A 17,083-nucleotide genomic window follows, 5' to 3' on the forward strand; every position below is an offset into this window, starting at 1 on the left:
CTCATGAATGAAACATGCAGAAATAAAACGCATATCAAAAATGCTTCCCTTGTACGGTTTGGAAGCATTTCATTTCCCTGTTGGATTAAAAAAGTTAATTAGTGCTCATTCACAGAATCATTGAAATGTGAAACTTTCTGCTTTGAAAACACAAAATTTGCAGCTTGGAACCTTATTTTTTTCCCCAGGCAACTTTTGGGGAGATGGTGAAATAGACCCCTTCCTACAGTTTTTGGCTCCTACCAAAAACTTATAATTTGAAAGTTCCTAAGAACCCCCAAGAGACACAGAGCTAATTCAATCACAGGATACAATGGTTGCCTTTCATGTCCTCAGTGTCTCTGACATAAGGCAAAAATTAGCCTGGATAAACATACAAGATTTTTATCTGGAGAAATAAACTTGAAACTGTGAAGCACAAGAACAAGAGTGTAGAAAGAACAAGGCTCATACTCAGCCTCCGCCCACTGTAGGTGCCTACAAAAGATGTCACAACACCTTCAGGGCTCAGAAGAGCTTCTACCAGGGTTCAGCTCCATGTGCAGCCCATGGATAAGGTGGGTCCTTGCTTTTGGAGCCTTTGGAGACCCTTACTCCACACATCTATGGCACAGAGAGCTGGAGAGACCACAAAAGGTAGGGGATGTGTGTCCCTGCCAAGCCACATTGGTGAAGGATTTGGATTCCTGCACAAGCCTAAGGGCTCAAAATGCCTAAAATGGAATCTGGTTGTAGAATATAACAAAGTGGGCCCAGAGCATAAACATTTCTCATGTGAGGTAATACTTGATTCTCTAGGTCAGTGGACTAAAGATATGTGGTGTAAATATTTGTGGCTGCAGGTGAAAAACGTGGCCATCGTGAATTCAGTATGAAACAGTGAAAATTATCACAAGGGACTGGTGTGACGTACAGCAGTTTTAAGCTATTGTGCCTGAGATAGACCTTTCTTTGTTCAACAGAAGTAAAACACTAATGTGGCAGCATACACGGATAGGGCATAACGTGAGATTAAAAACTGCTCTGCTGCTCAGCCCTGTGAGACAGACCGAGGTCGCGTTTACAGTAGCAAACCACGCAGTGCCAGGGCCATTCTCTGGCAATGCTGGTGTGGTCTGGCCACAGCCACGCTATTAAACTGTCTTGGCCTCCAAAATACCCTGTAGACCCACACTGGTTTTCATGTTGTGCTTGGGAAATGTTAGGGGATTTATTAGTAAAAGCAACTCAATGCCATTGTCCTTGCTATGGCATTAATTTACCAGAACAGATGTACCCTGAGATACTGACTACTCAAGGGACACTTCCACGTTCCTCTTTCTTTTTTATATCCAAAGCCATCTCATGCCCTGGAGGGCATGTAGTAATCAAGGTTACTTGAGAGGGATAGTAATTAAGATCACTAACTGTGCTGGTCCCTTGGACTTTTAAAAAATTACAGAAATAAAGCAGGGATTTTTCATAAAAAAAGGTCAGACTGTGACTGCCTGTTTCCCTTGTGCTGCTATTTCTATAGCTCTGAGTGCTGAAGAATGGCAAGGAGGAAGGAGGCAATGATCCATTGCCCTGCAGCTTTCAAGAGCCCAGAGGGCATTTGAAATGTTCCAGCAGACCATGGCATCCCGTCCCATTTACCAGGCAACATCCATGCCTCATTGCTCCTCCTGCCCGCATCTGGCATGGCAATGTCAACCAAGGCTGCTTAGGGTCATTGGCACACTTACAGCGGCATGAGACCTGCGGTGAAACATCAGAGCCTCTTCTGTGTCAGGCAGGGTGTTTCGTGCCGAACTCACTAACAAGCCCAGGGCCCGCTGCTCGCTCCACGCTGCCGAAGCTGCAGCACTGCCTGGTGAGCTGCAGGTTGTGAAACCACAACCCAGCCCTCGCAGGGGTGTGATCCTCCTGAGCGTCGCCGTCAGGGCATGCTTTGTGTAAGAGCTGGGAACCGCTTTTGCTTTGCCCTTTGGAGCCAGGAAAGCATCTGCAGCTCAGCACGTGGTGAGGCTGGAAGCCCACGCTAGCAGGTGAATGATCAGCTTCAGCAAGGCCTCATTATTTCTGCACTGCCTGCTCCTGAAGGTTTTTTTTTTTTCCACCGTGAAGTACAGGGAAGTTTCGTTCTCACTGTGGAAACCCTAAACTTCTCATTTTGGTATCAGTGAGAATTCAGTCTGTCCCGAAAAAAGGACAGCCTTCTGAGCGAAGGATGAGCTCTGTTGGCCTGTGTCTTCTAAACCTTAGGGGCTCTTGGAAAAGGGACAGCTTTGAAGACCCCAGCATAACTTCATAAAGCATTTTCTTCTCTCTGTTTCCTTACTGTATCTTCTACCACAGCTGAGGCACTAAATGTTTTCCCAAGGTAACCCCTCACAAGAAAATTCCTAGAGAGTTCCCCACCCTGCCGACAGCAGGCACTCACCTTCCCTCCCCCTGCAGTGTGTTGATATGGGGAATGGAATTTTCTAATTTGAGAAAAACATGACAAAAATACCCAAATCGGGTTTGGGGAGGCAGGAGGGAGAGAGAACTCCTGCATTTCCTCTTGATTTTCCTCTTTTCTCCTCACTCCATCCAGCAAATATATATATATATATATATATATATATATATATATATATATATATATATATAAACATATATATATATACAATTTTTCAACATCAGAATGTATTCCTTCCCCTAACAAGTGAGGAATATGGATGGCTTCCTTAATGAAAATGCTGAAAAAGAGTGGCTAAGCAAACCCCACACATTAAGGAATTAAACATTTCCATGTACTCCTAATGACCTTTAAAAAAACTTGCTTGCATTTTGAGAGGTGGTAATGGGAATTTATTGACCAGCACTGCTAGATGTGTGTGTGCATAGAAGCACACACACAGACACAAGCTATATTGTTGTTTCACTGAGCATTTGTTTGTCTGGACTTGTTCATATAATTCTCACACTTGAAGCTCCAAGGGAATGAGAATAATATAAAATGCTCGCACTCTTATCCTCCATGTGCTGAGGGAGACCACTGGGAACCCAAAAGGATCCTGTCTCAAGTAAAACAGAAGTCACAGTAACATTAGAGGTGGACTTAATGACAAAAAGTTCTGCTTTGTCCTTAACCCTTTCCACCCATTTCCATGTCTAACCACAGCAAGTGCTATGAGCTCTGAAACATTGGTTTGTGGTTTGTTTACTCCAGGATGTGGACACTAAGTTGTGTTGCTGTTGGCCTTTCATTTTTTTTTTGTGTGTTGTGTTTTCTAAAAGCAATGATAAGATCAAAGAATAGATCTGTACCACCCTGAAGGATCTTCTCACACTAAGGCACTACTGACTTGACTTCGTAGCACAAATTGACTATTGCTGTATCTCCACCCAGTTACTCTTTCTATTTAAAACTGGAGGTCTCAGCTCCAGTGCTAAATGAAATGAGCAGAAGTCCATCCACTCAAAGCATCTTGAATCTAACCCTTTGCTTTGCAATCGTTCCTGGCCCTCCCATTGCTCTCGGATATCCACCCCTGTAGCAGTGAGGTCTCCTCCAAATTAGTCAATGTTTTCTCTCCTCACAACCTTGTTATCAGCAGCCTCATTCTTGGCTATTCTCTGCGCCACCTCCAAAAACTTGCACTTGCTTGCTAAAATGCTGCCCTCTGGCCTCACAGTGCTGTTTTGTGTGTTAGTTTATTCCCATTTGGTTTTGCAAGCATCCCTTACAATCTACCCAAACTACTGGCGTCTAAGGCATCCACCTTGCCCCACGGCACTGATTTCACCACCCCAGCTCAGTAAGGCTCTGTAAAACTTATCCCATCCTAAAATGAGGCATTGTCTCTACTTTTCTAGAAGGTGCACTACCGTACACCAGCTGCCACCCTGTCTACCAACCACCATACGGCTCCAGGTCCTGCCTTATATGATGCTGTCCTGATACAGCTGTTACTGAACTCCTCCTGACACAAGTATCTCAGCACTTTTCTCATGATAACTCCTATATCCTCCTTCCTCCAGAGACCTTTGAGGATACCTACTTCTCCTCAGGGTTTTCTTCAGCTGGTTGGAAGCACAGGCCCTCTTCCCCCAGCTAATGATTTTTTCTCCATTGTGCTGCAATTATAATACAGTAATGAACAGACACATGTGATTTGAAGGAATCCGTATCACGTGCCTTTAATAGAGCACAGATGTTCATGTTGGCAGCTCTTATTGTTCAACATGTTCCCCTATAGTTGCTTGTTGTTTTTTTCTCACACTATTCCTGATCTGGTAAACAGCAAAGAACAACTTGTCTGTCATACATGGGTGACCACAAACCTCCACGGGGCCATAGTACTGATCCACTGAGTCAGCCATTCTGCACGGAGTTGGTGATTACATGAGGGAGCAAGTGAATAACTGGAAACAACACTTCTTCTCCTCCATATTTTACTAAACAGCCCTGAATTTTGCCACGACTGGCAAGGCCAGCATGCAATCAGTGCTGATCTTTAGCTTAGACCTTCAGTAAGATAGTTCAATAAACATAATGACATCATGTCATGACATCATTACTTTCCTCTACATTTGCATCAGCTTGCTTGCTTTTACAGGAAAACATATATATTCACTGCTCGTCCGACTTAATTGACACCAGGGAAGTGCCACACACATTACTTTCAACATTCAGCACTCAAGGGCATGAACAACATTCCCAGAACCCATTAGGTACCCACCCAGAACAGATTTTGTCATCCTACAAGTAAAGACAGCTAAATAAACAGAAAGGTCAGTTTTAGAGTGTCAAAGCTTGAAAAAAATAAATAAATAAATAAATAAAAGATTAAAAAAGTCACAGTATTACTTCTGGGGGGGGGAATATGAAGCAAAAGTCTTACAGTACCTTGTGCAATGGGGATTCAGACCCAGTTGGAAACACTGGACATTATGGTAATACAATACTGGTGCCAAGAGACTGAAGTTTTAACGTCACCTTTTCCCATCTCCCCAAAACCCTCTGAATATCAACCGCGATGTCACTGCTCCCAGGGTTGTTTTAGCATTGACTGGAAAGGCTCTGCAGAAGAAGGAGTAACCCTGGAAACTGGAAGTGCATTGTGTGAGGTGGATAATGTGAACTAATGCACAGAACTGAGCATGGCAGAAGGAAACTGAGAGAGGCATTCGGCATTGTTTATGGACTGCAGGACAGTATATAAAATCATAGACCTAAGACCAGCATCTGTTGAGGGCCTCCGTGAAGCAAAAGAGTGGAAAACATTGTATTTATGTGATAGAACAGGTTTCATCTAAGATATCTCCCTGGGGATCAATTTATATCCAGCTCTGTTCTACTGCTCCACCAGCAACAAATGCAGAAGATATCTGTATATTTACAAGAAGCCCTGAAAACTGTCGTATTTGTTGGAAAGGAGGGGCAGAGGGTAAAGGAGAAAGTGTCATAGTTTACAGCCATGTGTTTTCAAACAGAGGCTAATGCATGCATACCGGCACTCACTTTCACACGCCAGTGCCAAAATACTGATTAACTGCAGAGTTGTCTTTGTAGTGACACTACACACGGAGCAAAGCCGGTAAAATCAGGGACTAAAATGACATACTTTGGGCCATCCATGTCCTAAATTGGAAATACTTCATGACTCTTCCCTCACCCTTACCAAAGGTGGCTTTTCTAAGTCCCTAATTTAGGATTCAGACTCCTGCTTGACTCCATACACCGAGTTCTAGGCACATCTGTAAACCTTGCCATCTCAAGGCTTTTGTGTGACAACATCTGGGAATCAATTTACAGGATTTTAATTCAAAGGGTTGAGTTGTGCATATGAACTAGCACTCCGTGTCTGATCACTGGGTTAGCTGCAGTGCTGCAGTCCCATCCCCAAACCCGCAGACATCATCTATACAAGCCCTGTCAACAAAAGCATCAAAGTGTTTATCCCCGTTTCTCCAAGAAAAAGAGCCTTTCCTAAACATAAACAAACACATAGAGAGACACAGACATGTCTTTGCATGATTTTAGTAAAAGCATGCTTTTCTTATTAAACTCTGTTATCCTTTGATCGAAAGCATCTTCTTTCCCAGGAAATCTATGACTAAGCACATGTAAATACTCATGTTGGGGATCTGCTCTTGTGGCACTTGTGGCCACCCCCAGAATTTCTCACTGGGTCTGTGTGTCCATTGCCCCATACTCACATGTGTAACACATTCTCCCTCCGTTCAGCTTCCCTGCCCATTCATCTGCTTGCCAAGTATGCTGGCAGACCAACTCATTAGCAACAGAAATGGGGTTGGGGTCCCAACCTGTCTATGGTAGAAGCTCACAATATCTCCATTGACTGGGTTGGAGTCCACCCCACTTCCACCACTTCAGCAGAAGCATCCTAACTCAGATGGTTGTGGACTCTGCTTTAATCCTGTGGATTATTGACAGCTTTCATTCCCACTTAACTTCAGCAAAGACTAACGGTACTCCATCATCACTAGACACACCCATTATAAATTGCAGTGAGTGCGTGTGCTGCTCTCTCTTTGCTTCCTCCATAAGGCAGGTTCATATACATACAAATTATTTCAGTGTGGGCTTTCAGTGGAAGAAACATATTGCTGGCAAGCCATGTGCCAGCATTTCCCCAGGGCTACAGCTTCCCCAGCGAGGCTGCCTGCTGCACATTCGGAGCCTGGCTCCGTGTTTCACCCCCAGCCCCTGGCACCGCGGCCAGCCCAAGCAGCTCATGGCTCCAGCCTGCTCTGGCATCGGCCAGTCACCACTTGGGATGAGGCAAAGCCTTACCAAGAAAGCTGAGCTCATGTTTCCAAGAAGCAAAGAGAAAGGGAGATGTTTGAGCGGAGCTTTGCCACTGCCTGTGGTTTCTCCCAGGCTAGCAGTAAACTTGGGTTGTTTATCGGATCCCAAACTTTCTTCGCATGTACACAGGAAAACAGATGCTTCCCACTCCCGGGCCCCGTGCTCGAGCCAGGCTCCCTCAGAAAAAACCCGCAGGTAGGGTACACAGCCGGGATAGCAGAGACACTGCTTCCTGCCTCTGGCCACTCTGAGCCTGCGATACCGCATTATCTATCCCGTGCATTTCTTTGCCCCCTTGCCAGGGGCTCGCAGCTTGTGGCTTGCTTTTCCTGTGCGGTGGGAACAGCCACCGCCTGCGCTCCCAAACAGGGAGCAGAGGCCAGGCCTTGCAAGCGCTTTGGCTCAAACAATGTGCATGGGGCACGGATGACAAAGCTGGGAAGCAAGCCAGGTCTCCCTGAGCCTGAGCAGGTGGGTGCCCTGACTGCTGGGTTACCTTTCATCTCCCAGCATTAAAGGCCTGGCACGGTCCATCCGCAGTCCTATCTTCAGTAAGCCTCAGGTGCAGCCCTCCATTTGATTCTGTTATGCCAGCAGCAAATTAAGTTTCAGACTCTTACAATGAATTAGAGAGGTGAAGGGGAAATGGAGCACTAACTCATGTGCCTGGACATATGCTTATCTTAACTGTGAGGCTCCAGGAAGGCCACCTATCGTGGTCTCTCACTTCTTCCTCTGGCACAGGGCTGCCGGTCACTGCTGTGCCAGAGCTGTGATATATTGACTCTGAGGGTGCCCTTCCGTGGAGGGTCCTTCAGCTTTCTGCCTGAAGAAAATCCCCACAAGTGACACAGGTTTCTTGAGTACATGATACACTCACTGTTTCCCCCTCTTGTGCCATTTCTTTACATAAGCAGATGAACAGCAAAACATTAGTGTTCATTACTAATTTATTTATAGCGGGCTGCTACAGATGGAGACGGCAGCACCATTCTATCTTTAGGGCGTAGCGCCTGCCTGTCCATACAGACAATTGGTAATTAGCACAAGAACAATTTGTTTATGTATTCTCAAACTTAAATAAATAGGAGAGCCATTTATCTGTCAAAATTCAAGTCCCTTCCATTGCTGGATTTCCAGGTTAACTGCTTAATGAGCAGAGCTCAGTGCTTCAGGCATGTAGGTAGAGACAAAAGTATCTTATAAAACACTTTCCATCAAAGCAAATGAGGTATGCAATAAAAACAATGGGTTATGTACTGTAGGGATAGCATTGAGATCACTAGGATCAGGAGCACGGGACAAGATGAAGCTCATGGTGATGTCAAGCCAAGGCATAGAAATGGACCAAACAGGATGTAGGGAGGGCGTGGTGTGAATATCCAGACAGACCTGGTCGCTGTCCTGCCATGTCCACTTCCTAGCAGCCTGTGCAACCCACTCTCAGCTGATCTCTACAAGTGAATCCTTGCTTGAGAGTGAAACTGAGGAGCAGAAGGGAGAGGGGATACTAGCAGCTTTCCAAATAAAATCCTACATGTGCACTCAGATGTACTTGCATGCTCAGATGGCAGAACCCTGCCCAATGTAAACATCACATGAGCCAACGGAGAAGACATGACATAATTTTTTCTATTTTTATTGCTGATCCCAACCCTTCTTTGTTCTCTTTTATTCCCTACACCCACCCCTGAAATTAGAGGAGAAAGGGCGCTTTATGAATAGATGGACTTTGTGAGTTGTACCCAAGAGTTGGCTGTTCCCCCTCGCCTTCCCCCACCACTGCTGATGGGAGGGGAATGGGAGCTGCCGAGGGACAGCTCACACTCATGCTAAAGGCCAAAGCAGTTGGCGTGGAAAAAGAAACAACCCTCATCTTTCTTAGAACTCAAATGTTTTCAGCATCTGAATGTGTTCACGTATTCAGGCTTGCAGGTGCAGCTTTTTTGCATGCATATGAGTCTATGCACATCCACACACGTACAGTGTGTGTGTGGGGGAAATAAAATAAAAATAAAAGGAGGGTTTAGAAGTTACTGCTATTAGGCAGCAAAAGTGGGTCAGATCTGAGGAATTCTGCCTGGCCTCTATTTCCGACCATACGGGTCCCAATGAAGAGCTACTAGCTAATTGTCCTGACACCTGGACAGTCTTCATCGGACCTGTTTATCTTCCCATTGGCATGGGCATGAAAGCTACTAAATGAAAGTAAACTATTTCAGATACAATGGCTGGAAATGAATACTAATGAGGAGTTCCTTCTTCTGTCTTTCAGGTCACAACTCCGAATTTCCCGGTAGTGGTCAAGCTGGGACATGCTCACGCTGGAATGGGGAAGGTAAGTAAAAGGAAAAATGCATACGCTTCAGGAAAGAGTATGCTATGTGGCACAGCATCCCTGCGATCGTACCCTGTGTGTGGCCGGATGGTGAAGGGCTTAGACGTGCCCCCGGCCTATCTGGGTCGCTCTGGATGCTGCTGGGGGAGAAGGGGCCTGCTGCTGCCGCCCTGCACTTGGAGCCGGGCAGCCATGTTGACTTGCAGGCTACCGGGTTGCAGGAGGGGGGTCGTGAAGAGTGGGGGGAAAGCTGGCTGGGCTGAAGTCATTAGGCTCGTCTTTTATACATTTTCTTCTCTCCCAAAAGTGGTGATGTTGTTTATTCAAGCACCTGCAATGCACAGCTACACCCCACAGTTCTCACAATGAGGCACGGCAGCACTGGTCCTTCTGTGCGCATGATGATGAACTTATTCAACAAAGTGGGAGCCCTTCAGTTATTTTTTTTTTCCTCCTTGCTAGGAAGAACAAGACTTTACAAAGCAGAGTGGCTGGTCGCCTGCCAAGGAATCCTGAAAAACAGTTCGCTCCCCAGAAGGACCTGTTTGTTTTTCCCAGGCTCACTGGGATCTTTATTCCCCCAGCGAATTACCAGCCCCTGTTTCTGGGGGTGTCTGGGCTCCCTTTTCAGTGAGGCTTCGCCAGCACGTCCCTGCTGTGCTTTTGCCTCCTTTCCTTGCATATACCTCTTTAAAAAACACCCTCTATCTGTCTAAAACGTGATTTGTTCAAAATTAGGGAATTCTGGTGTATCATCTCTGAATCCAAATGGGTGGTATTTGAACTTTGTGACTGACACTCCTCTCACAGCACTTTCCTAGAGCAGACCAGACTTCTGCCTGCCTCACACTCTCTTTGCCTGAAAATTATACATAGGTACAACTGACCTAAAGCTGGGTACAGCTTGTTTGCTTGCGCTTCATAAACAGAAATTCTTTCTGGCTTCCTGGATTGCACACAGGAGCTCTCATGATCATTCTTGCTTTGGTTGCAATGCTCCCCTGTCTAGATGGTAGCTGCCAGAGAGGAAGTGGGCTCACATCCCTGGGCAAAGTGGTGGAGGTGGCTTACAGAATTAAAGCACATGCATTTAAACAAGCAGGAAAAGTTTGCTAAAATATTGGTGTTCCGTATACTGAACACACGGGGGGGTCATTGAATGAGACTACATGCAGACCATGTAGAGCTGCTTTCAGGGCAAGCTGTTGAACATGTCCCCAAGAAGGATTTCATTAGCAAAATCCAAACAGGACAAACCAGGAGGAAGAGGCTTCTCCCTGATGAAGGGTTTCAAGTTCCCTGAGGCCTCAGTGGGTATCTTAGTCCTACTGCAATCCTGGACCTCTCTGACTACTCTGCAGTTTCATCTGTAATGTAGGGAGAGCTTCATGTGTCTCTCTTGTGCAACAAGGATGCTTGGGTGGCTACAGAAATGAGGGAAGAATAGAATCAAAGGAAAGTGCCCCAGCCTAAACAGCGTTTCCAGACAAAACTGTCCCCAGAATATTTAATTGGTGTCTTCTGCACAAGACAGCAGATCTTCTTCCACCTCTCACTTTCTCTCCCATTTTATTCTCTAATGACACTGATTTTTGCTGTCACAAGTTACAGGGAAAGGGGGTTTCTATTGTGCACAATTCAGTGCACAATTGTATGCAATGGTACAAGGGGGTTACACAGGAAGTCATTCCAGATGCAGATAGGCTGACAGCCAGGGTCCTAGAAGAAAGAACTGGTCTGAGGCCAAGTTTACTTTAGTCATTATGAAATTAGGGACTACTAGGAAAGTCTAAATGTGGATTTGGGCACAGAGTTTCAACACGGCTCTGTTCAGTAAATGGGGAAGGTAAAGGAAGGAAGGGCTGTTGACCTTACAGTTTAGGTTTGGGTTCTTCAGTTTAGGTTTCTTCCTGTCACTATCAGCCTGATGGAAAGTTGAGGCTCATTAAAGTAGTCTTCTTGAAGTCCCGCTTCATTTCATTGCATTGAGGAAAAAAAAAATAAAGAGAGAGAAGAGAGGAGGTGAAAATAAAGAACAAGTTGGTTGGTATAAAAAGCAAGTAACAGGAAATTGTTTTATTTTTAAGACAGTAGAGTTCAAGATCAAGTGGGGCTGATGGAAAGAAACCACAGAAAATGACAGGAGAAATACAGATAAGCAGAACTATGGGTTTTCTAGAAAAACAACACTTTTACATTAAAAAAAAAAAAAAAGGAGGGGGGAAGAAAGAAAGAAAAAGAAAGAAAGAAAGAAAGAAAGAAAGAAAGAAAGAAAGAAAGAAAGAAAGAAAGAAAGAAAGAAAGAAAGAAAGAAAGAAAGAAAGAAAGAAGGAAGGAAGGAAGGAAGGAAGGAAGGAAGGAAGGAAGGAAGGAAGGAAGGAAGGAAGGAAGGAAGGAAGGAAGGAAGGAAGGAAGGAAGGAAGAGAAAGAAAGAGAGCAAGAGAGCAAGAAAGAGAGAAAGCAAGAGAGAAAGCAAGAAAGCAAGAAAGCAAGAAAGCAAGAAAGCAAGAAAGAAAGAAAGAAAGAAAGAAAGAAAGGAAGAAAATAGAATTATCAAATGTCCTTTTAAGAAACCCAGAAGAGGAACATTTCCAGGAGACATTATGGTGGTTTTAACCATTACAACATAAAAGCAATAATCAGTGACAATAAGGAGATTACAGAGAGGCAAAGGATTTCTTTGCATTGGTCTTCAGAAGTAGAGATGACAAGAAAATAGCAGGTCTTTAGTTCTAAATATACATAATAAGAAAAGAGAGAGGTTTGCTTTCGGTTTGGATGAGTGTTAAAAAGTAAGCATTAATAGAGCACCTACATCAGGTCATGTTTTGTATAGAAGCAGTGACTGAAGAAACAAAAGATAAAATAACCAGCCTATTAGCCAAAGTACACATGTGAGTATTAAAAATAGTACTTACTGCAGCAAATGATGCCAAGATAGAGAGCCATGTACCGGTACCTGTAATGGGTGCTTCAAAGGATTCAGATTACAATCTCATTACCAGGAGAAATTGTCAAAGAAGTACTTACATTTTTCTTTTTATTAACGATAAAATCACATGTAATGGGAGGCACCAAGACTTAGAAGAATGAGCAAAGACTGGAAGTCCAGACACTGTTATTCTTTATTTGTACTGAGGTAGTGGCCAGAAGCCAAACTCTGGACAAAGAAAAGGCATCTTCCCCAGCAAGCTCCACCATTGACCTGCAGGCAGATTTGTGTCATTTCACAGTTCTTCATCTTCTCTGTATTATGGACCAGAGTGCTATAATGATGACTGGTAATTCATGTTCATAAGGCTCTTGGCACTCTCAGAAGTGCTGAGTGTTTATTATTTTGTAATAATGGCTAGAAAGAGCATAATTAAAATATTCAGACTATCATTTTCACATATCCTTTGTTTTCACAACATTTTCACTAAATTCGCTCACCACGTTTTTTAATGAAAGAGTTGAACAGAGAATCCTCAAACCTAAAATAAAAAATAACTGCATTAGGACTTGTAAGAAAGAGGCTCTGTTGATTGTCTTTAGCTTGGAAGTGGACCAGTCAAGGTCAGAACCAAGAAGGGTGGCAGCGTACCAGTAGTGACAGAAAAGCTCTTGCCATGCGATGCATGTGTGTAAGGTGCAGGTTGGAGATGAATAAAACGACAATAAAAGGCATCTTTTGAACTTTCTGTTGAGAAATCCAGAAACAGTAGCTGTGTTGTTTGACCTCAGTGCTGGGGAAACTCATGGAACAGATTATCTTGAGTGTCATCATGCGCCACTTACAAGGCAAGTAGGTGATCAGGCCCAGTCAGCATGGGTTTATGAAAGGCAGGTCCTGCTTGATGAACCTGATCTCCTTCTATGACAAAGTGACACACTTGGTGGATGAGGGAAAGGCTGTGGATGTGGTCTACCTTGACTCCAGCAAGGCTTTTGACACCATTTCCCACAGCATTCTCCTCAAGAAACTGGCTGCTCATGGCTTGGACTGACGCACGCTTCGTTGGGTTAGAAACTGGCTGGATAGCCGGGCCCAAAGAGTCGTGGTGAATGGAGTCAAATCCAGTTGGAGGCTGGTCACTAGTGGCGTTCCCCAGGGCTCAGTACTGGGGCCAGTTCTCTTTAATATCTTTACTGATGATCTGGATGAGGGCATTGAGTGCACCCTCAGTAAGTTCGCAGATGACACCAAGCTAGGGGCGTGTGTCGATCTGCTTGAGGGTAGGAAGGCTCTGCAGGAGGATCTGGATAGGCTGCAGCGATGGGCTGAGGCCAACTGCATGAAGCTTAACAAGGCCAAGTGCTGGGTCCTGCACCTGGGGCGCAATAACCCCAAGCAGAGCTACAGGCTGGGAGATGAGTGGTTGGAGAGCTGCCAGGCAGAGAAGGACCTGGGAGTGATGGTGGATAGTCGGCTGAATATGAGCCAGCAGTGTGCTCAGGTGGCCAAGAAGGCCAACAGCATCCTGGCTTGCGTAAGAAACAGTGTGACCAGCAGGGCTAGGGAAGTGATTGTCCCCCTGTACTCGGCTCTGGTGAGGCCACACCTCAAGTACTGTGTTCAGTTTTGGGCCCCTTGCTACAAGAAGGACATCGAGGTGCTCGAGAGAGTCCAAAGAAGGGCGACAAAGCTGGTGAGGGGCCTGGAGAATAAGTCCTACGAGGAACAGCTGAGGAAGCTGGGCTTGTTCAGCCTGGAGAAAAGGAGGCTCAGGGGCGACCTTATCGCTCTCTATAAGTACATTAAAGGACGTTGTAGAGAGGTGGGGGTTGGTCTATTCTCCTAGTGACAGGACGAGGGGGAACGGGCTAAACTTGCACCAGGGGTGTTTTCGGTTGGATATTAGGAAGAACTTTTTTACTGAGAGGGTTGTGAGGCATTGGAATGGGCTGCCCAGGATAGTGGTGGAGTCACCATCCCTGGAGGTCTTTAAAAGACGTTTAGATGTTGAACTTAGCGATATGGGTTAGTTGAGGACTTGTTAGTGTTAGGTCAGAGGCTGGACTCGATGATCTTGAGGTCTCTTCCAACCTAGACAACTCTGAGATTCTGTGATTCTGTGTGACTTGAACAGAGACACCAGGAATAGCCTTCACCAGGAGAGACTAAGGGGCCCCAGACAATCTACTCATCTAAAATCAGGACATATGCCCCTCAGCCCCTCCCATGACCCTTATTACCCCCTGCCAAATTTTGAAGTCACCCCATAGCTCATTGGCACTGGAGGACATAACAAGTGCTCTGTGCTGCTAGTCCAATACCCGATCGATACAGATGCAATATCAGAAATATTACTTAGACAATATTTTACAATGGAGTCAGCAGAGAAAGACCCTTTTATTTTCAATGAAAATCACAGAAGGACACTGAGAGGAGAGGTCCTTCCTCACAAAGCACTGAACTGTTGTTCATGCAGCAATTCACAAGAGGTTAAGACATTTTTAAGCATTGTACAGTTTGAGCCTATTTACCCCAGATGTGGTTGGGGGGTCTTTGTTGAACAGGGTGAGCGCTACAGTGAGAAAGGAATAACACTTCTTCCTGACTCCAGAGCTCATAATGCCAGAGCCCATTGCAAGAAATAAAGCTCTTAGTGTGTTAATATCTGACATTTGTGCGCTAACATGACCCTTAAGTGCCCTAGGAACAGAGCCCAGCACTGCAAATTCACTCAAAGAGTCTCTTCACCTCTTCCTGATCAGATCATGAGAAAGAAACAACTGCCAGATCTGCAAAGAGAGGAAAAACTGTTTCTATGCATGTGGCTATATATATATTTATATAAATTTAATAAATAGATATATGTTTTTTGCTACTCTTGCTTTATTTTTAGACCTCTCTAATTAGGCCAATTTAAGAGTCACCTCCTCTCCATGCCTGCCCCACAATTATGAAAACACCTCCCCAGTACAAATCCTGGCTCAGACGAATTTATTACATTGTAGAAGAAAAACTTGTTGTTCATAATAATGTGGTCAGAGTTATTTTCTCTTTTACTGGATGGGAAAGACTTTTTTTTTTTTTTTTTTGCTGGTATAAACATAGCACAAACTGAACAGAGCCACTATGTAAAGTAAAAATACCACAAGCTTTTTATCAGGAAGGACAGTTCATCACCTTGTCTCTCTCTCTGAGACTTGAAATAGAATGTTCTAAAAGTAAGAGCTTTGAAAACCCAGCGCACTGAAGAGGAAAGGAAGAGGAAAGGGTTGCCTTGGCTTGTCAAGAAACAAATATTTTCATTTGCAGAGGACAAATAATGACTTGACATGTAACTTTCAGAACAGAGCAGCCCAATCACTGCATTCCCACTGACCCATCTTGAAAATAGCAAGAGCATCCTCATTTCTTGCGCAGCAGCCTTGAACCTTTTGCTGGACACAGAAAATGGTGACTGACCCAGGGTACTGGGGACCAAAGCTGCCAAGACCCATGGCTGAGAGTAGCTGTTCATTGGGAAGTTAATAGGGATTATAAATCTGAATGCATTAAAGACAGCATAACATTTGGAGAGCTTCAGTCTGAAAATAATCAGGAAGCACGGATTCTGTTGTATATTTATTATTTTGAGGTGGGTCAAAGGATTAACCACACTCAGTTAGGCCTAAACCACGTGCGTCAGCTGGATCAGGTATTTTCTGAGAAGGAGAGTTTAACTTGGGGTAGAGGGAAGGAGAGGCTGAGGAAGCCCTCTGTGCAGAGCTGTTCCTCCAGACCCAGTGTCCCCAAATAGCAAAGTCACTTCAGAAAAGCCAAGTGCAGTTTGAGATGGACAAAAAATCCCAAGCTCTGTGTAGCCAGGCCAGCTCCTCTGGAGGAAAGCACTCAATGTGTATTTTCTCAAGCCTATCAAGACTCAGTTAAACACCACAGAGCCAAGCCCAGCCCTGGCTCAGCCTTGGACATTTACTTTGCAGCTGAACCTGTCTCTAAACCCAGTTTGGACAGAGAAACTGCTTCTGCAAGCCATCTCCCGGGTGGTGTGGGATTAACCTGTGAGGCCGAGTTAACTCTGGATGACACTCAGAGAGGGCAACACGAGGGCAGCCCTAGCAAACTTCTGTAATTATGCCACTTTGGCTGACTTTTTATTATTATTATTGTGGCTACAAAACTAATGAAAGCAAAAGGGCACAGCAAGGCAATACCTGCACTGCTTAGGCTGGAGATGAGTGAGGAGGACCCAACCTTGAGATCCTGATGTGCAGGAAGATGTGGCATGTATATGAGGCAGTGGATTTGGGGACTACGAGACAGAGGAAACAGAAGTTTTTGCCCAAGTCTGCTCAGGGGCAGTAAGATCAATGCCTCTTGGGAAAGCTGAGGGTGGAAATTGTCACAGTATCAGCTTCTGAGGTGCCACCAGCAAAGGGTTGGTCACCTCTGTGTGAGCGTGTCCCCAAGGATCCAGGTCCCTCTGCTGCAGCCACAGGGAGCATGCTGGGCACTGCCGGCACCTGGGTGAGAGAAGAGAGCCAGAAGGGAAGCAGCGACTCTCCCGAGGAGCTTTCTTGCTCAGAAAAGGCATTTGTCAACACGCTGGCCCAAGCTCTTCACAACAGGTCACTAAAACTCTACAGCAAACAGCAGCTGATGGCCCCAGAATGAGCCTATTGCTGCTCAAACAGCCAGCACAGCTAAGCAAACAGCCTGGCGGGGCAAGGGCTCTATTTGCCCTCGCTGTTTGCACTCCTCTATGCAGCTAATGGGATACTGCATTTATCCTAAGAAGGATGCAAAAAAAAAAGAGAGACAAAATAGCTTCCTATTGATTCCTTTCCAACTTCTTTCTTTTCTCACTTCCATGTTTTTTGACCAACCTGCCATTTTAGAAGGCAGATTTATCCCTTATTGGGTAAATTGGTAACTGTTTGCTCTGTAATGATTTTTAACAGTCCTGTCTTAAATAATGCCCTCTGGTGTCATGCCACATACACCCTGCCTTTGG

At 45.0% G+C, this 17,083-nt stretch overlaps 1 protein-coding gene across 1 annotated transcript in view; it reads left to right on the forward strand.

The window, feature by feature from the left end:
- SYN3 (synapsin III) overlaps positions 1-17,083 on the forward strand; it is a 190,167-nt gene that overhangs the window by 149,715 nt on the left and 23,369 nt on the right. Inside the window, exon 7 of the mRNA XM_032208101.1 lies at positions 9,078-9,140. Coding sequence (XP_032063992.1) covers positions 9,078-9,140 — 63 coding nt within the window. The remainder of the gene's footprint in view (positions 1-9,077; positions 9,141-17,083) is intronic.

The sequence above is a fragment of the Aythya fuligula genome, chromosome 1, assembly GCF_009819795.1.
Source record: "Aythya fuligula isolate bAytFul2 chromosome 1, bAytFul2.pri, whole genome shotgun sequence".
Classification (NCBI taxonomy): Eukaryota; Metazoa; Chordata; class Aves; order Anseriformes; family Anatidae; genus Aythya; species Aythya fuligula.